Genomic DNA, 23,875 nt, shown 5'->3' on the forward strand with positions numbered 1-23,875 from the left:
AAGCAAAAAAAATGTGAGTCCCAGAGGTAAGCCTTTAGACTTCAAAGAAGCATATATTTTCATAGTTCAGAACCACTGCAAATACTACCCTATCAGAAAATGAATTTGATGCTACCTATTTTTGCATTCATGTTCATCTTCAATTCACTGGCGCCATGAGAGACACACATTTCATACAGAACAGTTTTGTGCTGCACAATAATTCATGAAGAAAAATTCAAGAGCTCAAAGCCATTGCTTAAAGTTGTTTTGCATATTGCAAAATGGGCTTTTCCTATAGAGGCAAGGACTGGTGGAGGTAGAAGTGATCCTTCTCGGTTAGAAATGCAAGAAGGCATCAATTTCTGCTCCGACCTTTGTTTAACGCATGCTGCACTGTTTCCATTCTACTGCAGTTCAGTTTCTGACAAAACTACATTATTGGCCTCGCTGTCTGCCGTGGAAGAATTTTACCAAATGAATTACACTGTCATTGCATTACTCCTTGCCATTCATTTCAGAGCAAAGAGGATTTGTTATGATGCAAAGGAAACACGAGGCAATACCAAACACAGCAATTCCTCTGTGCACTCATACAAACTGCCTAGGCCAGCCCACTCTACCTATGCTACCGTTTTTTTTGCTCTATAAGACTCACTTTTTCCTCCTAAAAAGTAAGGGGAAATGTGTGTGCGTCTTATGGAGCGAATGCAGGCTGCTCAGCTATCCCAAAAGCCAGAACAGCAAGAGGGATTGCTGCTTTCACTGCGCAGCGATCCCTCTTGCTGTTCTGGCTTCTGAGATCCAGAATATTTTTTTTCTTGTTTTCCTCCTCCAAAAACTAGGTGTGTCTTGTGGTCTGGTGTGTCTTATAGAGCGAAAAATACGGTACCCTTTTAATGTTTGATGTTTTATTGTGTTTTTAATATTCTGTTGGCAGCTGCCCAGAGTGGGCAAATATATTTTTAAGTTGTTGTTGTTGTTGTTGTTGTTGTTGTTGTTGTTGTTGTTGTTATTATTATTATTGGCAGCATGGGATGTGACAGTGAGACCAAGCAAGGATGATCCTCCTTTTCTGCCTTACACAACCATCGCCACATTTCCAGATTGCACAACTAAGGCTGATGTTTCTGCACATTTGGTCTTTCAATATCACAAGTGGAAGTAGTCTATGGCAACCATGCAGAGGGGGGAAATGCTGCTGTACTTAAGAAGCATTAGAAACCAGGGCTTGGCCCAATGAGCCCCAGTGTGCAATGGTAGCCCAATTGCAGCCCAATATGCGTCCCCAGTCCTGAAAGCTCTCCTCTGGCTGCCAATGTTCTACCAAGCCCAATTCAAGCTCAACTGCTTGGGACCCAAGTCCCTGGAGGAGGAACTCCTTCAATATCAATCATCTGGGTCCATGAAAAGGCATGTGTGGCCCTGTAGGTGGTTCTGCCTCTGGCTCCTGCTGGGTTGGCATTGTCCCATGGCGGGACCTTCTTGGTGGTGGCTCCTTGGTTTTGGAATGCCCCTACTGGAGAAGCACATCTGCCTCTTTCACTGACTCACAGGAACAATCTAAAAACGTATCTTTCAGCATTTGATGGCTGAAAGATACTGGCCATAGTCACTTTGAAATTAGAAATGGTGAAAGTATGTAATTGCTTTTAAATGTCTTTAGATGGTTTTGATTTTTAAAATAGGCTTTTACTCTATTTTATTTGCTTTGACCTTTGACCTGGTGCTGGGTTCCTTTGGGAGGAAGAGTGGGAGAGAAATTTAATAAGGTTGTTTTTCTTTTTAAATGTAACCTTTGGATTTAGCTGCTTGGAGTTTGTAATGATGCAAATGAATACAGGAAGTAGTTGGGGATTGGTGCAGTGGCATCTAATGTCACAAAGGCACTGAAGTTCGGGGAGGTCTTTCTCCTGTGTGAGAAGACAGTTTTACTGAGCGTAGATTCCTTTATATTACTAGCCCTAACTTAGTCATGTTCATTCATTTCATAGGGTCTGCTCTGAGTAAAATCAAGCTCAACGTCTTTTTCTTCTTTGGAGATCACTTGTAGCCAAGTAAGATTATTTTCCATGAACACCGTTTTAACAGGGAGTCTGTAAGTGACTGTGGAGGCCAATTCTAGACCCACACGTCCTTCCCCAGTGGGGGCAAAGGTTTCCAGCGGGAGTTGATCATGGTGAGGGTTCAGAAAAAGTTCCTTCCTCTTAGCATGTTTCTCCCTTTTGTCCTGAGTTCGAATGTCTTCAAAGCCCATGACACCTTTGGTAAAGGCTGTTCTCCAACTGGAGCGCTCACAGGCCAGTGTTTCCCAGTTGTTGGTGTTTATACTACATTTTTTAGATTTGCCTTGAGAGAGTCTTTAAACCTCTTTTGTTGATCACCAGCATTACGCTTTCCATCTTTAAGTTCAGAATAGAGTAGTTGCTTTGGAAGACGATAATCTTGCTTTCAGGCCAAGGGAGCCGGCGTTTGTCCACAGACAGTTTTCCGGGTCATGTGGCCAGCATGACTAAACCACTGCTGGTGCACAGAGGACTGTGACAAGTGCCAGAGTGCACGGAAACGCTGTTTACCTTCCCACCGAAGCGGTACCTATTTATCTACTTGCACTGGCGTGCTTTCAAACTGCTAGGTTGGCAGGAGCAGGGACCGAGCAACGGGAGCTCACACTGTTGCGGGGATTCAAACCGCTGACCTTCTGATCGGCAAGCCCAAGAGGCTCAGTGGTTTAGACCACAGTGCCACCCGCTTCACTCTAAATGATATGTATCCAAAGATGGCACCCACAAGCACAGCATTGTACCTGCCCGCCTGCATAGTTCCTGCACAGAGATGCTTAATGAATGTAGAACAATTGCAGAGAGTCAAATGGATCAAATCCCCCCTCATATTGACCATGTATAATAGTCTCCTGCTGTGCTTCATTTCAAAGTGAGAGATGCTAAGAGGACCAGTATTTCACAATGACTACTTGTGGAGTCACCCAGCATGGCACGGCCTAGACCACCTGTCTTTGTGAGTTAGCATACTAACCTAAGTGGTTGTTAATGCCATTTAAGCCATGCTAATCTCTACCGCAAGGATGCAAGTACCATGCCAGGTTTAGTTTGGGTTTGCAAATATTCAGTTATCTGTCAAGTCCTGTTTCTGCGTTCTCCCAGGAATTTATTTGCTGCTAAAACTATGTAAACTAAAAGGAGACTGGTTTACAGGCAAGTTGCGAGCAGACAGAATAGTCCTGCTTTTTGTGAACTTTTGCTCTTAGAAAATGAGATAGTTAAGGAGAGAGATCACCCGAAATAGTTCTAAGAATATTTTTAGCATGCATGCGTAGAATTATGAACAGTAAATCAAGAAAACACAAGCATGTTGGTCGGATCTTTTTGTGCTCTGTTAGACGGAAATAGAATATTTCATTTACCATACAGTTCTTACTTATTCCAATCCCCTATAATGAGAAGAACATCCTTCTTTGGTGTCACTTCTATAAGGTCTTGTAAGTCTTCATAGAATTTGTCAATTTCAGTTTCTTTAGCACCAATAGTTGGTACATAAACTTGGATTACTGTGATGTTAAAAGGTCTGCCTTGGATTCGTATCGAGATCATTCTATCATTTTTGGGATTGCATCCCAGTACAGCTTTCGCCACTCTTTTGTTGACTATGAGGGCCACTCCATTTCTTTTACGGGTTTCTTGCCCACAGTAGTAGATATGATGGTCATCCAAACGGAATTCGCCCATTCCCGTCCATTTTAGTTCACTGATGCCCAGGATGTCAATATTTATTCGTGCCATCTCATTTTTGACCACATCCAACTTACCCAGGTTCATGGTTCTTACATTCCAGGTTCCTATGCAATATTTTTCTTTACAGCATTGGACTTTCCTTTCGCTGATCGCCGAAGAATTGATGCTTTTGAATTATGGTGCTGGAGGAGACTCTTGAGAGTCCCATGGACTGCAAGAAGATCAAACCTCTCCATTCTGAAGGAAATCAGCCCTGAGTGCTCACTGGAAGGACAGATCCTGAAGCTGAGGCTCCAATACTTTGACCACCTCATGAGAAGAGAAGACTCCCTGGAAAAGACCCTGATGTTGGGAAAGATGGAGGGCACAAGGAGAAGGGGACGACGGAGGACGAGATGGTTGGACAGTGTTCTTGAAGCTAGCAGCATGAGTCTGACCAAACTGCGGGAGGCAGTAGAAGACAGGAGTGCCTGGCGTGCTCTGGTCCACACGACTAAACGACTAAACAATAACACTTACTTATTAATTTATTTCCTCATACTTATATTCCTTCCTCCTTCCCAAGGAAAACACAGTGTCTAGTAGCAACACAGTATCAGCTATGCATCAGTACAACACAGTGAAATAATGGATTATAGCACATTATAACTGGCTATGAGAACAGAATAAAAACAATAAATTCAGATGTTGCTCAACTTCAGATATGCTATGCTGCAAACCTTAAATCTGAGCAAATAGAAAAGTACAAATTGCATGTCACATATTCATCACGCCATGACTAAACATACAATTTCCTCCCCTCAAATGCATAAATGATACAAAACATGATGCGGTGTGTTACAATGTTTTTGCAATATTTACAACAACAACAACAACAACAACAATTTATTATTTATACCCCGCCCATCTGGCTGAGTTTCCCCAGCCACTCTGGGCGGCTCCCAATCAAGTGTTTAAAACAGTATAGCGTTACATATTAAAAACTTCCCTGAACAGGGTTGCCTTAAGATGTCTTCTGAATGTCAGGTAATTGTTTATCTCTTTGACATCTGATGGGAGGGCGTTCCACAGGGCGGGTGCCACTACTGAGAAGGCCCTCTGCCTGGTCCCCTGTAACTTGGCTTCTCGCAGCGAGGGAACCGCCAGAAGGCCCTCGGCACTGGATCTCAGTGTCCGGGCTGAACCATGGGGGTGGAGACACTCCTTCAGGTATACAGGACCGAGAACAATTTTTTTTGAAAGCTACATTTTGCAATCTTTGTAAATAATTCGTGTGTTTTCTGAACGGTTGGTTTCTTAACAAGCTTTATAAGTCTTTAGATTTTGATGCTGTCCCCTGTGATATTGCATAAATAATATTTGTAGCAGTAAGCAAGCAGTAAGCACCGTGAGTTGATTGCGAATACTAGTAGGTGAGTTACAGATAGGTAGCCGTGTTGGTCTGCCATAGTCAAAACAAAATAAAAAAATTCCTTCCAGTAGCACCTTAAAGACCAACTAAGTTAGTTCTAGGTATGAGCTTTCGTGTGCATGCACACTTCTTCAGATACACTGAAACAGAAGTCACCAGACCTTTCTATATAGTGAGAAGGTGGGGAGGGGTATTACTCAGAAGGGTGGTGGGAATGGGTGATTGGCAGATAGCTGTGATGAGCCTGTTGACGACTCTTAACGACTGCAATAGGTCTTACAGGAAAAAGCAAGGGGTGAGAAGGTGAAAAATGGCTTTGTCATGTATAATGAGATAAGAATCCAATGTCTTTGTTCAGACCAGGTCTCTCCATGGTTTTAAGTTTGGTGATAAGTTGCAATTCAGCAGCTTCTCTTTCCAGTCTATTTCTGAAATTCCTTTGTAATAGAACAGCTACTTTGAGATCTTGTATAGAATGTCCTGGGAGATTGAAGTGTTCTCCTACTGGTTTCTCTGTCTTGTGGTTCCTGATGTCGGATTTATGTCCGTTTATTCTTTGGCGTAAGGTTTGGCCTGTTTGTCCAATATAGAGAGCTGAAGGACACTGTTGGCATTTGATGGCATACACAATGTTAGACGATGAGCAATTAAATAGTCCCGAGATGGTATGTGTGATGTTGTTGGGGCCAGTAATGGTGTTGTCCGGGTGTATGTGGCAGCAAAGTTGGCATCTGGGTTTATTGCAGGCTCTGGTGCCAGTGTCCGTGTTAAGTCTGGTAGTAGTATTATTGTGGGTTAGGAGTTGTTTAAGATTGGGTGGCTGTCTGTAGGCAATGAAAGGTCTTCCTCCCAGAGCTTGAGAAAGAGAACTGTCATTGTCTAGGAGAGGTTGTAGATCTCTGATGATGCGTTGTACTGTTTTAACTTGGGAGCTGTATGTGATGACTAGAGGTGTTCTGTTATTTTCTTTTTTGGGTCTGTCTTGCAGCAAGTTCTCTCTGGGTATCAGATCAACAGAGCCATATTTCAAAAAGTAAAATTCCTGACACTACCCAAAGCAGCTCACAAGGGCTTGTGATTTATTCTTCACCCGAATCTGATGCACACCCATAGCTTCTATCCGAGAAGTGTGTATCAACTCAAAACTTAGTGCAATGAGAGAAAGAAGTTTTGCATTTGCAGTGCTATCCATTCTGAACTCAGCTGTTAAGATTATTAGTAAACAGACTATTATGTAACAGCACTAAGAAAAAAAGCTAAAAGGTATGCATTTGCAAATCCTGAGGATATGATTAGATATAGATTTGTGTTCAGTGCCAATCACAAAAGGATCATGGGGAAAAGTATTCAGGGAGCATGAAAGGAATTGTAAAAGGCATCTGCAGAACCTCACAGCCCACAATCAAATGGGGGGGGGGACCCTCTGCATTGGATACTGAGGGCAGGAAAGAGAGGTCACATAAGTTCAAAGAAGAAGAAGCCACCTTGATCACATGGAAAAGCAGACAGACATGCACACCCAAAGCTTGCTGAGGCAAATGACACCTCTACGAGCTTGCCTTGCATTTTGGTCAAAATATCACAGATGTGGGAATGTGAATCAAGTAAATTATTTCAAACCATTTTAATCTGTTTCATTTTGATCATTTAAATGTTTCTCGCAAACGGCTTACGGGTTTTGCCACAACCAAGGGGCATATACACTTTCTTTTTACAATAAATAAATGAAATCACTGCTCTTCTGTGTCCAGAACAAATGGCATGGGAAGGTGGAAAAATCACAGGTCTCTTTCCGAGTTTATTAGTCTCTTTCAGTCTCCCAGGGATAAATTATACAGGTTATCCTAGATGAGTAGCTGTGCCAACAAGTGCAGTTTAAGCACACAAAAATTGCCGCTGTGGGGCTCACAATCCAGATAGAATGGGGGTTTGGAGGACTTTAACCCTTGTTCCTGCTGTGCCGTCCCCAAAGTCAACAATTTGCATTCAAAAAAACCATCCATCTTGCTTCACTGCCTCCCCTTACTCCCCAGCAATACAAATCACACATATTGGGTCCATGGCAGCTTTCAAAAAAGAGTCTTTCCCAATCCTACTGGGAGATGTCTGAGACTGAACATGGGATCTGCTGCTTCTATTCCCCCCCCCCCAATTTTTTAAAAATTAATTTTCCAGAATTTTTTTTAGACAAACAGACAAACATACATCCTAACTGTGGTTAAACCAATCTTAATAACATCGTTAAGTGACTTCCTCAAATCCCCCTGGTTGAATTTCATTGTATATCATTTTAACAGTTTTCCAAAATTAATCTTCTCAAAAAATTAACTTGATCACTTAGCATTTTTCATTCTTTCAAATCTAATTTTAATCATCTTAATTCCTATCCTTACATATTTAAATCCTAAGCCTATCTAATATTTGCAAGCTTTTCCAATTAAATTATCTTAACATATTTAGCTAAATAGTATTTAAATTTTATCCATTCTTCCTGGTACTCCTCCTCCTTCTGGTCGCGGACTCTTCCAGTCAGGTCGGCTAGCTCCGAAAAATCCATCATCTTCATCTGCCAATCTTTCACTGTTGGTTCCTTTGCTTCTAACACAGGTACTCACATACCCCACAAGTGTCCTGGAGAAATGGGACATACTGTTTTCTCATGGAAGAGCACAGCGGCCATTTTGAGTACTGCAATCCCGCATGATTTCACATCGTGATGTCATGACGAAACTCCCCCCCGAAAAATGCTTTCTTGGGGGCCACGATCTCACACAGTACCCCAAAGCATTTTTGGGCACCATGCGAGCACAGCCTCGAAAAAGCACATCTTTAGGTGATCTCTCACAGGTCATATGATTCACACTGTCGGGAAGATTTGCATCCTGGTTTGGGAACTCGAGATGTTGGTGGCCTTCAATAATACCTAACCTATTTTCAAAATTACTGAGGAAACCTTAAGGCATTACATAAGTGCTGGCAGAATTATTCTGTTACCATTTTTCCATAATTTTTTTTTTTTTTACACCCGTTCTAGTTTGTAAGAAGGAAGCTGCCTCACTCACTTAAAAAAAAATTAAAATAGTACGCTCTGCCTTGTCATCCCATTTATTATTAAAAAATTGAAATGCTTCCCAAAAGCGATTGTTCGAAACATATTGTCTTAATATCTTGCACAGTTTTTCATAACACTGTTACTCAACGTTAGCAGAGATTCATTACTCAGTCCATCTGGAAGTGCCAAAACTAGTAACAGCACTGCTCAGTCATTTTTTAAGGGACCAAAAGCTCTCCGCTGAACTCCACTGCTTTAATTCTTCCAGGCATTGCACAAATGCGGCCCATGGGGCATGACAGATAAAACTCTGAGAGTATCCATAAATTGGTGGTAGCAGCAGGGTTTGCTTGGACAACATCTGTTGTGTATAGGACCATTGGCGTGGGTAGACATCAAAACATAATCACCATAGCTGTCAAGTGTCCCTTATTTGAAGGGACAGTCCCTTATTCCAGCGCCATGTCCTGCTACTGTCCCTTATTGATGATGTCCCTTAAATTTCAAAGGAAGCAGCTCCTCTTCCTCCCTCCCTGCCGGCCAGGGAGGAGGGAGGCTCCAACTGTGTTGCTTGGCTGTGTTGCTCACCCAATAAGAAGGGGGGTGGAGCTTGCATGCCTTCTGTGTGGCTAGTTAATGCAAGCTGAGGGTTTTTTTGAATGCTGGACGCCATTTTGTTGCACGTGCTGCTGCAAACTTTGCAGTGCAAAGCCAGGCCGGGGAGCCATCTTAAGTTGAGGCTGCATAGGCCTTGTGGTGCATGTGATTCAGATTCTATTCAGTTGAACCTCTGGTTACAAAGTTGGTTGGACAGTGTTCTCGATGCTACCAGCATGAGTTTGACCAGACTGCAGGAGGACAGGAAGACTGGAGTGCCTGGAACAGGTGAGGCTGCAGGTCCCTTATTTGGGCTGCTGGTCCCTTATTTTCAAGGCTGTTGGTCCCTTATTTTCAAATCTGTAAGTTGACCGAAGTTTGCTGAGTGAGCAAGACAGAGGAATGAAGAATTGTGAGAGTAGAGGACTTCCGGGATAGCGCGAACGGGTAATGGCGGATTCCCTCCGAGCTCTGGAGGGAATCGGCTCCGCTAAGGACGGGTCTTGCCGTGCCGGCGACACGGGGACCCTTAGAAACCGCAGGCGCTGAAGCCTGCGGACATGGAGACTCGGCGGGCACCTTAAGCGCCCTCCCCGACCCGCGAAGAGCCTTTTTAAAGGCTACGGAGGGGACCGGAGAGTGGCGTGGAGCTGAGAGTCGATCGCTGCCTTGGCGGAGCGAAGCCGCGAGCCATGACCGGAGAGCGCTATCTTTCTTCCTGAAATTTGGACTGAAAAAACAACTCGTGAGTAGAAGGAAATTTTGGCACTAAAAGTTTTATCATTGAATTTGAGTACGAGCGGGGGATGTGTTAAAAAGGAAGTCCACACTCCCCCCCCCCACCAAAAGACTTAAAGCAAGGAGAGGAGCACTAAGTCGGAAAGACTCTGGTGTTGAAAGGAGAAAGAACACTTTCATAAATTGGTTCAAAAAGTTACTTGTGCTGGAGTGAAGAGAGGGGAATCCCAGAGGTTTTGCTTTTGGCGGACCCCCCCCCGAACCCGGGCAGTGCCCTGCTTGGGAACCCGAGAGAAAAAACAAGGTGTTTGACAGCTGTCAAAAGAGCTGTCAAACGGACGTCAGCTTGGAAATTGAGTTAAAACTGTGTCATAACTATATTGTTGGGACTAAAAGTGTTACATTAAATTGACTGGAAACAAACTAATTCTGAATAACAAAGTAACGAACTGTTGGAAAAGAACTATGATGGAAATCCCCCTGGAGGGAACTAAAGACATTGCAATGGCTGCGGAAGGAAAACTACTGGCAGAGATAAAAAAAATGTTTTCCCTGGTGGGAGCTCTGCAAGAGCAGAGCTTAGCCATGAGAGATCAACTGATGACCTTCAATCTTAAACTAAACAAATCTGTTGGTGGAGCTAACCGGATGGAAAAAGAATCTGCAGCTGCAGAAAAAGAGACAACTTCAGAACTGGGGGAAAAAGAAGAAAAAGAAGAAGGAGTTCAGGAGGAAGAGAGCAATCAAATATCTGTAACTTTTGGGAGGAAAAGAAGTGAAAAAGACAACCAATGGATCATAAATCTGCAAAGAGAGAGAAAGATGGAAGTCCCTGGAACAACTGAAACATTAAGCTACGAAAGAACGAATAAGTATGATGGAGACTTCTTCTTTAAGCTGCAACATGGGAGATCTGTTGATCCTGGACAAAGACTGTTTTTGTTTGAAAAATATGAGGAACTGGTGACAGAATTCCTTCGAGAAGAGAAGATCAATAAAAAGGACTATAAACAAAATTGCTGGAGAGTGATTAACGGGGGCCTAAGGGCCTCTGATGTGAGAAATCCGGGTTAAATCTGTCTTTTTTTTCTTTGGGATATTAATGTGGGAAGGGGCAAATACCGGGACAGAGGGGGAGGGGAGTGCAGAGTGGTAAAAGTCTGGGGTTTAGAATAGAAATATTATTGTTTTTTGATTTAATATAAAGAGTAAGGAATTTGTGGGAGAGAAATTAGGCCGACCTTAGAGAAACAACTTAATATGTATAATGGGATTTAAAGTAAAAATGGATAAAGGATAAATTATAAGAAAAGATATGAATAATATTTAAGAGATTTGAACAAATAACTTGCTGAGATATTTAACGAAATGGGAAGGTGGCTGGGGGGGGTGGGGGGAAGTCACTGAAAGAGGGTAATGATTGTAAGGGTATGAAACTACAGATATTCTGTTTTGTGTTTTGTGTTTATGATATATGTTTGTGTTTGTTTAAAAAATTTTGAAAATCCAATAAAAATATTTAAAAAAAAAAAAAAAAAGAATTGTGAGAGTAAGCTCCTGCTTTATGGCATTGCATGAGCGGTTTCTGTCTAGTTAACAGTTCTGATACTGAAAGCACCACCATTAATGGGAGGCATTTCTGCTGTGTCAAGACTTTGTCGTACATATGTCACTAGCTCTATTGCCAGTTCCTGGAACGGAATCACCAATTCGTTTCCAACAGACACATGGAACAATAGCTGAAATATTGGAAGATGCTGCACATTTGTCTTCCTGTGGGGATCAGAAGAAAGAAGCCAGGGCATTTTCCAAACATAACAATCCATGGGAAACTCAAAGGCTGTATCCTATACTGCAGACTGAAGCTGGTTTAATGACAATTTCCATCAGCCACAGCTAGGAAGTTGTCATCCAAAGTATCTCCTCCAGTATAACTGAAGGAATGTCTCTACCTGCATCGCTCAGAATGTGGCCCACCTCCGAGGGTCTTCTGCAGGTTACCTCACTCTGAGAAGCGAAGTTACAGGGAATCAGGTAGAGGGCCTTCTCGGCAGCGGAACGCCCTCCCATCAGACATCAGAGAGATAAAGAACTACACAACTTTTAGAAGACACCTGAAGGCAGCCCTGTATTGGGAAGTTATTAATGTTTGATGTTAAGTTTTTGTATGTGCTGGAAGCCGCCCAGAATGGCTGGGGCGACCCGGCCAGATGGGCGGGTTATAAATAATAAAATTATTATTAAATCATTATTATCTGGTGGGCACCAGCTTGGGGAAGGCTGGCTTAAGGCCAGTTCGTCTGCCTAGGGACATATTTTCACTACCTCACGCTGCAGATGGTAACATTCTGCACACTGACAGGAAGAGCACATCCGCACCACCAACAACAAAGAGGCAAAGGCAGCCCTGCCTGAGGGCGACGCAACTCAAGTTAGAAAAGGCACAAAATAACTACTTTGTTGTTTTTCAAGGTCTCTGTCAGGTTTCGACAGTGGATGCATGAAGAAGTATTAATGATTCATGTGGGATTTAGCCTTCTTTAAAATCCTGCATTTGGCCCAGTTCAAATCTTGTGAGAATGACACCCTGCCCTGCTCTCGACTGCTGCGAAGTGGTTTCTGTGCACAAAACCAAGTGCCTAAAGGAATAAAAAACGAAGCAGGAACTGTTCTGTGCTTCCTTAGATTAAGCTTCAGATATATTACAGTGGTACCTTGGGTTAAGAACTCAATTCATTCCGGAGGTCCGTTCTTAACCTGAAACTGTTCTTAACCTGAAGCACCACTTTAGCTAATGGGGCCTCCTGCTGCCGCTGCACGATTTCTGTTCTCATCCTGAAGCAAAGTTCTTAATCTGAGGTACTATTTCTGGGTTAGCAGACTCTGTAACCTGAAGCGTCTGTAACCTGAAGCGTCTGTAACCTGAGGTACGACTGTATACCATTTCTGTCCTGCACAGCATTTGTGATTCTGTGTGTACAACCCACCTACCCACAGCTGCATTTGCATGCCAAGGCACCTGAGCCACAAAGTTCCCAGGAAAACAATAAATCACACTGACACGGAGTATTTTGGTTTATGGGTTCAAATAGGCCACAACTTTATTGGTTACAGATGTGAGCAGTTTGGCTTAGGCATTGGGGTGAAGCCAGGCTATATCCAGACTCCTGCCCATCTGCAGGGAGTCCACGGAAGCGTAAACCACCCATAGGGGGTGCCCTGTAACTCACATCAGATAGTGGCACCCCGTGGGGTCCCAATAGGGGCTGTGACATGGCCCTAGCCCACACACAGACTTCGGACAATATTCACACCCCAAATCCCTTTAACGGGATACCCTTACTGAGGAGGGGCAGGCGAAGGCAACAACCTCCTCTCCAACCAAACAAAGGCTTACCCAATGCCTAACCTCACAAAAGTTGTGATGATTGTTACTAGGTAGGTGAAAACCAAATGGCTGATGCCAATTTGCCCGGTTCCAACAACATGGCGACCGACAATTGCCACAGCAAGGTCATATCAGAGCAAAGCATGAAAAGAAGGTAGGTGTGTAGGGTGATCTGATGGAGAGGCAAGGAAGAGGGAGCTGGCCAGCTCTGCAGTGACTAAATTACTCACAGCCACTCCCACCTTGCTGGCTGATTGGCTGGAGCTGTTGCCCAACACAGATGACGCGGCTGGCTATGATGTAGGAGGAAATAGCATACCTCCCCCCTAAGTTGGAAAACCAGGGGTCAGCAAACTTTTTCAGCAGGCGGCTGATCCACTCTCCTTCAGACCTTGAAGGGGGTGGTGGACTATTTTGTGTGTGTGTGGGGGGGGGTGAATTAATTCCTATACCCCACAAATAACCCAGAGGTGCATTTTAAATAAAAGCACACATTCTACTCATGTAAAAACACCAGTCAGGCCCCACAAATAACCCAGAGGTGCATTTTAAATAAAAGGACGCATTCTACTCATTACATGGCTGTCCGTGGGCCAGATTGAGATGGCAATTGGGCCAGATCCGGCCCCCGGGTCTTAGTTTGCCTACCCATGTGGAAAACTATTGAGGCCTGGCTGCCTGGCTGCAATGGCGCCCACCGGTAAAAAGGCGAGCAGACTTAAAAGATAGTGTCTGGGTGAGGACATTTTGTGTGTGTGTGTCCATTCTGTGGTCCTGTTCTGGATCTTTCCCCCAACGAGCCTGCATTTGCCTCAGAAGAAAAGGTGTCCATTTTCTTCACAGGGAAAAGATCAGCTGTGGGTTGCATCCAAAGTAGCACTGAGTAACATGTGTCTCTTGCACACTGGGACTTCTCCTGCCCCTAAATATGTTCCCTGGAGATTTAGGGTGGGCTCAGGGCACATGCAGGGGGAGGAAAATCCCAATGCAGAAGTGGAAATTATTGCACTGATAAGGATGCATCACCATATTCTTCGCTCTATAGGACACACCCGACCATAAGACGCATCTAGTTTTAGAGGAGGAGAACAAGAAAAAAAATATTCTCTCCCTCTCTGCTCAGCGCCTCTCCAGCAAAGCGGGAGGAGAAACGGAAGGGGCGCTGAGCAGCTTTCCCTCTCTGTTCAGCGCATCTTCAGCAGAGGGGCAGGAGAAGCGGAGCCCCTTCCATTTCTCCTCCCGCTTCGCTGAAGGGGCGTTGCGCAGAGAGGGAAAGCTGCGCAGCACCTCTCCAGCGAAGCGAAGCCGATCCCTCTTGCTCTCCTGGCTTCAACGAAAGCTGCACAGCCTGCATTCGCTCCATAAGACGCACACACATTTCCCCTTCCTTTTTAGGAGGGGAAAAGTGCGTCTTATAGAGCGAAAAATACGGTAGTTCATGGGTAGGCAAACTAAGACCCGGAGGCCGGATCCGGCCCAATTGCCTTCTAAATCCCGCCCATGAACTGTCTGGTAATCAGTGTGTTTTTACTTGAGTAGAATGTGCCCTTTTATTTAAAATGCACCTCTGGGTTATTTGTGGGGCATAGGAATTCGCCCCCCCCCCTAAATATAGTCCGCCCCCCCACAAGGTCTGAGGAACAGTGGACCGGCCCCCTGCTGAAAAAGTTTGCTGACCCCTGGATTAGTTGGAGACTGCTTTGAGTATGTGCAACTGATGGGGCACTATGGCAGGGGAAAAGTTTAATTCCCATCTTACCTTGCACTGTGGCTGAGGCCAAATTAAGATGGGTGAGGGTTCTGGTGCAGTTCTCCAAATAGGACCCCGCTTTCCCAAAAGGGAAATAAAATAAAATAAAATAAAATAAAATAAAATAAAATAAAATAAAATAAAATAAAATAAAATAAAATAAAATAAAATAAGTTTTTTGGGATGTTAAAGACTAACACATTTATTATGGAATAAGCTTCCGTGGACCAGAAAATAAGTATTCTGAGCATGTGCAGTTTCACAACTCTTAGCAAAACACATGCACGACCACCACCATCCCTTTCAGCATTTGTCAACCTCGGTGAACAAAAAGGAAATTCCCTGAGTGTATAAAGTTTCACATTTTAAAATCACTTCCATGGAAATAAACAGTAAGCCCTTAATGGAAGGGAGGAGACGCCTTTCATACAATTACTGGAATTGAACGATGTCTCAGTGTCCATACGAAAGTAATAATTGTTTTGTGAGAGATTTTCAAGTCATTTTTATTCATATTTATTAATAAATATATGTAATAGTTATTACCACATTTGCAATATATTTTTTCTCCTGTGTGTTCTTATTTATTATCCCCTCCAGGATATATTGTATCCCGCCCCTCCCCGCCCGCTGCTGGAATTTTTGGGATAAAACTTTCTGTATTACTACACATGAAAAAAATGATGAAAGAAAGGAGAAAAAATAATTTGTTTCCATTTCCAATAAAAAGAATGAAAAACTGAATATTTGAGGATGTTAGCTTGTTCAACTTACTTTCTCAACATTCATTTGTTGTATGAGAGACAAGGCATTGAATCGACTAACATTTTCTCTTTGCAGAAATTGTAAAACAGAACTGTAATGTTCACCAGTTTTTATCTGGACTGTTGTTTTGAAGGAAACAACAAATAATTTCCTCATGCCAAAACAGCACATCCCTGTGACCTGCCAAAAAGACTGGGTTATCCAAGCTCTCTTATGTATTCGAGTTTGATTTTTTGTTGTTGTATTATTATTGTTGCTTGGCTGTTTATCAGAAAGTGACTTCAGTAAGGGAATGGAACAAGTCTCCATCAGATTTTCCTTATTTTAACTGTCAAGAAAAGCTTGAGCCCAGGTCACCAGAGAAGGTAAGGTTTGACAATGCAAATGTATCAATAGTAACTATCAGGCAAAAGCAATCCATATTGCTCCCTTTTTTGAGGCTGGCTGCCATATCGAACTCATGTGGTTTTCTAGTAACCAGGGAGGAGTAGGGGGTGGTTCGGGGTACCGTATGTCTGGATTTTCCTGGACATTACAGGGATTTCAAAGGCAGAACTGACGTCTGGGGGGAAATTCTGAAAGGCGGCACTTAGTCCTGGATCTTAGCCAAGTCAATCACATTTTTTGTGTGTGTCTAAAAAATGCTCAATAACTTTTGGATCCCCTCCCCCTCCAACTTTCAGGGTGTCCTGGATTTTACTTTTTGAAGTATGGCAACCCTAGGGGTTGTAGAAGCTTGTTTTATTGTGGCAGCTTTAGCAGCTGGGGGAGGGGGAAAAAACTCATGAGAAGCAGATTTTTTGGTTTTATATCCTCAGAGCCTGTTAACTTTCACATCTGGGAGTGATGTTATTTTGGAGTGGACACTGCCTGTTCTTGTAGGACGGAACCCTATAAATCTCTTATCTGGAGCATCTGTAAATAAACCAGGCTTTTATGAAGACACAACAAAGCATTTTAAATTTCTCTGCATTGCAGGCTTTGCTTATTTTCTATTTTCCGCTTCTTAAGGGCTAAAATTTGAACAATCACACCTACATTTATTAGAACACCCCAAAGTAATTTGCAGACAATTAATTAATGAACGCGGGTGGTGCTGTGGGTTAAACCACAGAGCCTAGGACTTGCCGATCAGAAGGTTGGCAGTTCGAATCCCCGCAACGGGGTCCCTGCTCCTGCCAACCTAGCAGTTTGAAAGCACGCCAGTGCAAGTAGATAAATAGGTACCGCTCTGGTGGGAAGGTAAACGGTGTTTCCGTGTGCTGCTCTGGTTCTCCAGAAGCGGCTTAGTCATGCTGGCCACATGACCCAGAAGCTGTACATCGGCTCCCTCGGCCACTAAAGCGAGATGAACACCGCAACCCCAGAGTCGGTCACAACCCCAGAGTCGGCCCCACAACTGTGGGTGCCCAGGGTTGTGGGTGCCATGCGGCGTGCCTGGCCCTGGCACCAAAATTTGTGGGTGCCCGGCCCCTTCATGGGGAATTTTGTGGGCCCCAGGGAGTTGGCCGCTATGAGTGGTCCTATCCTGTGATGTTCTTCAATGAGTTATTATATCCCTGGATAACGTTGGTGCACTTTGCCAAAGAAGGCAGGAGAACTCTTCAGGATGGGCCGTGAAGTATCCAAGATATGGAACGATGAAGCAGCGCTGTTTAATTTCTCAAAGAAATGGCCAGGCAGAAATTATCTGGGCGTCTAGATGAATGAGTGCAAGGGTATAAATCTGGGGACCGGCAGCACTATTAGAAATGTGAGTGAAGCACCCAGTAGGTCTTAGAGAGCCAGTGTGGTGTAGTGGTTAAGAGCAGTAGACTCTTAATCTGGTGAACCGGGTTCGCTTCCCCGCTCCTCCACATGTAGTTGCTGGGTGACCCTGGGCCAGTCACACTTCTCTGAAGTCTCTCAGCCCCACTCACCTCACAGAGTGTTTGTTGTGTGGGAGGAAGGGAAAGGAGAATGTTAGCCGCTTTGAGACTCCTTCGGGGTAGTGATAAAGCAGGATATCAAATCCAAACTCTTCTTCTTAGAGGGAAGGAAGGTGGAGATATTGGGCAAGAGTTGCAGAAGGAGGAAAAAGGAAGGGAGGGAGGAAGGAGTCAGAAGGGAAAGCCGCGAGTGGAGGGAGGAAGGCAGGCAAGCAGGCAGATGGACCAACAGAGGAGGGAACAGAGCACACCCAACCCCAGTGGCCGCGGAGGAAGTCATTGGCAGAGTGCGAAAGGTGACAAAAAGCAACCTTTTTGAGTTTCTGGTCCATGGTGTCTCCCTGCTTCAGAGGCACTGATGCAGGTCCTCCATCCTATATCTGGGGCTAACCCTGCCCTTGTAAATTATCTATTAACATGACTCAGTCTGGGATGTTGCTGATTGACCATGCATTGGAAAAAATGTGCAAACTCCAAGAGCCCAGAAATGCACTGAAAGTCCCTGAAGGGCAGGGAGAGATTGAAGTGTGTGTTAACCTTGGTGTTGGAGGAGAGCAACTAAGAATCTTTTAAGGATCACACGCAAATAGTAGTTTCTGACATTTTATTAACTGAACGCGTCAGCAGCAGAAGGAAAAAAATAAAACAGATATTCATTCATTTGAAGAAATATCTAGTAACACTAAAATTTAGACATTCGTTGTTATTAGATACCAGATGTAAGGCGAAATACTTTTTTTAAAAAATCCCTTTCTTGACTTCTTAGTTACTAAAATGATGACTGTCAAAGAATGTTGAACCACCTTCAAAAAGTGTCATTATTCCAAGATGCTAGTTTACTAACCACATTTATAAGAGGATACACCTTCCATGCAAGAATGCCCTGCAGGTGAGGAATAACCCTGGGTTCAAGCCACTAAGGGCTGGCTCATACAGGCATGGTTGTCCCATGGCTGGAACATCAAACAACAATCTGCATGTCTCAATGAACTATCACCGATTAATCGCCACAGAGAGAACTTTCTTATCACCCAATATCTACTCAGTTGCAATATATTTCCATACAGAGAGCTCATATACAGTCGTACCTTGGATCCCAAACATCCTGAAACTCGGATGTTTTGGCTCCCGAACGCCGAAAAACCCAGAAGTGATTGTTCTGGTTTGCGAACATTCTTTTGGAACGCGAATGTCTGACGGGGCTTCCGCAGCTTCTGATTGGCTGCAGGAGCTTCCTTCAGCCAACCAGAAGCCATGTTTTGGTTTCTGAATGTTTTGGAAGTCAAACGGACTTCCGGAAGAGATTCCATTCGACTTCCAAGGTACGACTGTAGCCACCTGAGAATCCACAAGTGATGGCTGGATCACGTAATGTCCATGCAGGTTTGAAAAAGGCCTCAGCCGATACCGTCGTAGCACTCAAGTTACAATGACCTAACATCCAGGCCAGTGTATGGAAATGATATGTGGGTCTCAAAGAAATTTAGAATTCTTTTTTAGGGGGGAGGGGAGCAGAGGTGGAGTTACTTAGAAATAAAGAAAGGAATGGCTGTTGTTGAGGTGCATCATGGCAAGCATGGCCACATTCCAAAGTTCTGTGTTTCCAGGGCTTTCCATTGTCTTTTTTGGAAGAAATATTCCTGATTCCACACTGTATATGCATAGCCTTCTCACCCTGCTTACAAAAGAAAATCACAGCATGTCCCGAGACCCACAGCTTGGCCTTGGATGCAAGGAAACGATTCTGGCTTTTCCTCAGATTTGGGCCAACGCAGCAGCCTGCTAGATTAAAATCTACAGACAAGATGACATTTCAAAGCTCTCCTTGTATGGCTTTTGAAAAGGAAGGGATGGACCCTGAGGTACCACACCCATGAGCAAGCTCCACAGAAAAGAAAATTGTAAAATAAACATCTGTCCTTCAGTGACACCGTGGGTAGGGCAAATCTGTGTGTCATCTCTCCAAGAAAGATGTGTCTAATAGAATTCAAACATGTTTATTGTGCAACTTGAGGCCCAGATGTGTTTCCAGATGACACACTGTAAGTACAGCACTGTCAGCTAATTAGATTTAAAAACTCCTTTACACCCAAAATCTGAATGCTGTGACCTATATAAAACAGAATATATTTGCATAATTTAGTCAAGGAGAGGAGGAGGTACCCAAAGGGACCGGAAGGATCTTTCTGTGGAAGATTTCCCTCCGACCCCTGGATTCTGAGACCGGACCACACATTTTCAACCATTTTTTTTATAACTCTAAAATGAAGAAGATATTCTTAGGAACATGAATCCTGTAGACCAGAGGTTCTTAACCTGTGGGTCCCCAGATGTTGTTGGACTACAACACCCATCATTCCTGAGCTCTGGCCTTGCTAGCTAGGGGTGATGGGAGTTGTAGTCCAACAACATCTGGGGACCCACAGGTTGAGAAAGGCTGCTGTAGACTTTACTGCTGTGGAATCACAGGCAACACACAACCCTGAATAAATCCATGCTTTTTCAAATGACAGGAATGGCTCCAAGAACCCAACGACTTTAATTTTGTAACACCACACAGCCGCTTCAATACATTTCATTACTCCGTCAAATGCCATCCTAAATAACAAAATAACAAGAATTCGCCGAGCTTTCCCTAAAGCATCTGAATATGATTATGCGACCGTGACGACAACCATTCAAAGCTTTTTCAAGCCTCAAAAGCATTGTAACGGCTCACAAAATTAGCTGCCTACTGAAGCCTGTTAAATGACAATTAATGTGCAGCCTTGAAAAAAAATATGAGGAAATTGAACACTTCACATTGCACCGTGGCATTTATAGGCAGATGTTGTTCTGAGAAAGACAAAGGGGCTTCATTTTGCTCCTTGCCAGTCCTTTCATAAGAAGTCAGAACCACATTGGTATGAGACTGTTCCATCACCAGTAGCAGTGACTAGACAGTTCTCATTTTTTCTCCACATTAAATACGCCGCATATTATTTATTTATTTTAAAGAAACTGCCCCCCCCGCATGCCCATTTTCTTTGTTCCTAAGTCTTTTGGGGAATTTATTTCACCTAGGCCCATGTGCTCTCATCACTTTTTCCTGCTACTCAATATACATGATTTAAAATAAAAATAAAAATACCTCATCATTTAAAAATGCATCAGTGGTGTTATCCACAGAGTAAAGCCCTTCTCAGTGTAAGTGGAGACAGCAGAATAAAGTTTGGGAAAGGCATGAGAAAGAAGAATATCGCACTTACATGCAGACCTCAAGAGGCTAAGTCTCCCAGAAGGTTTTCCTGCATGCAGCTAAGCTACATTGCACCCCACTGACTTCTGCTGGATTTAAGTACTTTAGAGGGTATACGTGGAATGAGAGGAGTTGCAGTCCAGCAACATCTGAGGGGCCGCAGGTTCCTCATCCTCAGGGCTTTTATTCCAGCCAGAACTCACCGGAACTCGATTCCGGCACCTCTCAGGTGGGTGCCATTGCCATTATAAGAGAACAAGAGAGGCTTCCCAGCACCTCTTTTTCTAGAAAACTATCCCTGCTCATCCCTATTAGGGCTGGGCAATATAGCGATTTGAAGTCCAATTCGAAGTCCATATCACGAGATCGTCTTCATAGTTTTTGACCTGGCAATACATTGCAAATCATGATGTGTACAGGCTATGCAAAAAATCACAATGTGGGGAGAACCGTGAGGCCGGTCAATGCCTTTGCATACCTAGACATCGTGATAGATCAGTATATCGCGACGTTTTGCTGGTGATACATCGGCAAAAAAAAACAGCTCCGTCTTCATTTCAGACATTGTGATAGATCAGTTTATCACAATGTTTAGCAGGTGATGTATCACGAAGCTGAAAACCAAATACTGCCCAGCCCTATGGTTCACCTCTATATACCGTATTTTTCGCTCTATACGACGCACCTTGTTTTAGAGGGGGAGAACAAGAAAACAATAATTCTCCCCCTCTCTGCTCAGCGCCCCTTCAGCGAAGTGGCAGGAGAAACGGAGCCCCTTCCATTTCTCCTCCCGCTTGGCTGAAGGGGCGCTGCTCAGCTCTCCCTCTCTTTTGAAGCCAGGAGAGTCCTGCTCTCCCGGCTTCAGCAAAAGGAACCTGAAGCCTGCGGAGCGCAGAGGGAGCGCTCCCTCTGGGCTTTGGAGGCTTCGCATTGCTAACTCTGAAGCCAAGGAGCCTGCATTCGCTCCATAGGACGTACACACAGTTCCCCTTAATTTTTGGAGGGGAAAAAGTGCGTCCTATAGAGCAAAAAATACGGGATACGGGTAGTTCCATCCTTATTTCAAACATTGTGATAGATTGATCTATCACGACGTTAGGCTGGCAATATACCATGATGTTGAAAAACAGATATTGCCCAGCCCTAATCCCTGTCGTATGCCTTCTATACCAAATTACTGTCAGCGCTACTGCCAATGCAGACTCCTGGGTCCATAAGCCTTAGAAAAGATGATACCTGAGTCAACTCATGAATGGGTCAGGGCTCCTGTACCCATCTCCACTATCGCGTTCTAAAGAGCCAACTTAGCTATGGCCAACTCATTCTCCGATCACTGCCTTTCCCATCAGTATATAGTCAGCCGGGTTTCTGTACCACAAGAAGAGTGAGCAGCTGCAGTACACCCAAATCTCTGGCTAAAACATCTAGGACCCAGGAGACAAACCAGCTGGAAACGATTTGTTGTATTGTGTTGCGTTGCGTTGCATTGCATTGTGCATCACAGGATGTTAGTTTTAAGTGCCTGATTCTCTTCTTCTTACGAAATACAAACCTGCTACTGTCTCTAGTGCAAACTTCAGGCATACCATTCGACAATGTGCACCAAGGAGCGCACGGGACTACGGTCCAAGCATTCGCTCCACTTTGTGCACATTCAAAAACAGATTCTTCTGCAAAAAGGAAAGGGAAGCTCCATGGAGAGAGAGGAGCTGAATGAAAAGATGAAGAAGCATAGCATAGCATTCAGGCCCAAAGATTCGCCATGGCTTTGCGACACCCTCCATTCAAAATAGTGATCAATACAAGCTAAATCATTGGGTCAGAGAAAGCAAGTTGTGACTAATGGCCCAATTCTGTTCATCTATACCCAGGAGCTGTGCACATCTAATTCCATGGGTCTCAATCTCAAGTAAGGGTACACTGTATTCTAGCATGTCCCATTGAAGCCAATGGAGCAGGTTAGTCACTGATTAACGCCAATCAAATCAGAGCCATTGTCTATACTGCAGATTTATATCTATCTTTGTCAGAGTTAAATGTTGCACAGTCAACACGTAGAATACTTTACAATCATCGCATCCTTTCCAATACTTAATTAGGTTGCTCTGTTGGCTGCACTTAAGACGAAATGACATGATAAATACAGCATTTACAAGTTCTTCTGAGCAAACAGAACGACCTCTTGGACAACCCCCAGTCATGATACAAAACCGCTGAAAATAAACCAAAACTTCCCTTGATTCCCGTCATACAAAAGAATTGCCCACTTTGTCTACACGGTAGAAGCTGAAGAGGCAACATCTATCTATCCCAACACATATCTATATGTACAAAACACATATGTAGATCTAGAGCTTGATTGATCCCCATGAAAACTTCAGCCAGTATTTCTCCAAAGGCTGGGCATCCCAGACGTCAGAGCATGAAACTTCAGTTGGTGGGCAAGACCAGCTCCAGTGTACAAACAAAGAGCAAGCACTCACATGCTGAGATATGCCAAGGCATGAGCACATGTGAGGAAGAAATTAAAATCCGTTGCATCCATCAAGAGTAACTGAGTTCAAAGACTGACCAAAAAAGTGTGGGTGGGTGGGACTGTCTTGTTGGCTCCTGGAGTCATCCACTCAAAATATCATGAGGGTGGGAAGAAAGAGTCCTTGCTAATCAGCCATACAGCTTTTCGGCTTTAAAAACAACGTTTTCCGTGTCGTAAATGCTTTTCCCGTTCGTATGTTCCCAGTTGCTCTCGCTATTGTAGCTTTGACTATCGACCATCGTGGAGGCTGTGTAGGAAGGCGGGTTGTGTAGGAAGCACTCACGATTGTAGCTGAAGCTTTGACCATCGACGATCGAGGAGGCTGTGTAGGAAGCCGAGCGAAGGGCGTCTGAGTGGGAAAAGCTGTGCCCAAGCTGGATCCTGTGCTGCTTCCAGTGTCTTCTCAGAACAGACTGGACCTATTTCAGGGAAGAAGAGGATAGAGAACAGGTTGACAAAGATGGCTGCCTCAGGTGCCATATCAGAAATACGATACGATAATCTTTATTGTCATTGTCCCATACAGAACAACGAAATTGAAAATCTACATCAGACATTCAGAAACCAACAAGCCTGCTATCCCAGCTATCCCAGCCTGGTTAGCCCCCTAAAAACTCTGATGCCCCATAATTAAATACAATATACTCTCATAGAGACTACCTTACAGTGCATTTAAAACCAAAATTGCATTTGAATAGAAACTGTTTCTCAGGCGGCTAGTCCTAGTCTTTATAACCCTGT

The 23,875-nt window shown here is 43.9% G+C and overlaps 1 protein-coding gene and 1 long non-coding RNA gene across 4 annotated transcripts in view; both read right to left on the reverse strand.

Annotated features, from left to right (window-relative positions):
- Positions 1-17,950: 17,950 nt before the first annotated feature.
- Positions 17,951-23,875, reverse strand: part of LOC309335783 — a 141,773-nt gene continuing 135,848 nt past the window's right edge. The window contains exon 2 of the long non-coding RNA XR_014153720.1: positions 17,951-21,283. This is a non-coding gene — a long non-coding RNA (uncharacterized lncRNA). The remainder of the gene's footprint in view (positions 21,284-23,875) is intronic.
- CALCRL (calcitonin receptor like receptor) overlaps positions 22,591-23,875 on the reverse strand; it is an 87,458-nt gene continuing 86,173 nt past the window's right edge. For all 3 annotated transcript variants that reach the window (XM_081838416.1, XM_081838415.1, XM_081838417.1), the window contains one exon: positions 22,591-23,553. In XM_081838416.1, the coding sequence (XP_081694542.1) occupies positions 23,263-23,553 (291 nt within the window). In that variant the 3' untranslated portion in view covers positions 22,591-23,262. The remainder of the gene's footprint in view (positions 23,554-23,875) is intronic.

This window comes from Podarcis erhardii, assembly GCF_964252035.2.
Source record: "Podarcis erhardii genome assembly, chromosome: 1".
NCBI classification, from domain to species: domain Eukaryota; kingdom Metazoa; phylum Chordata; class Lepidosauria; order Squamata; family Lacertidae; genus Podarcis; species Podarcis erhardii.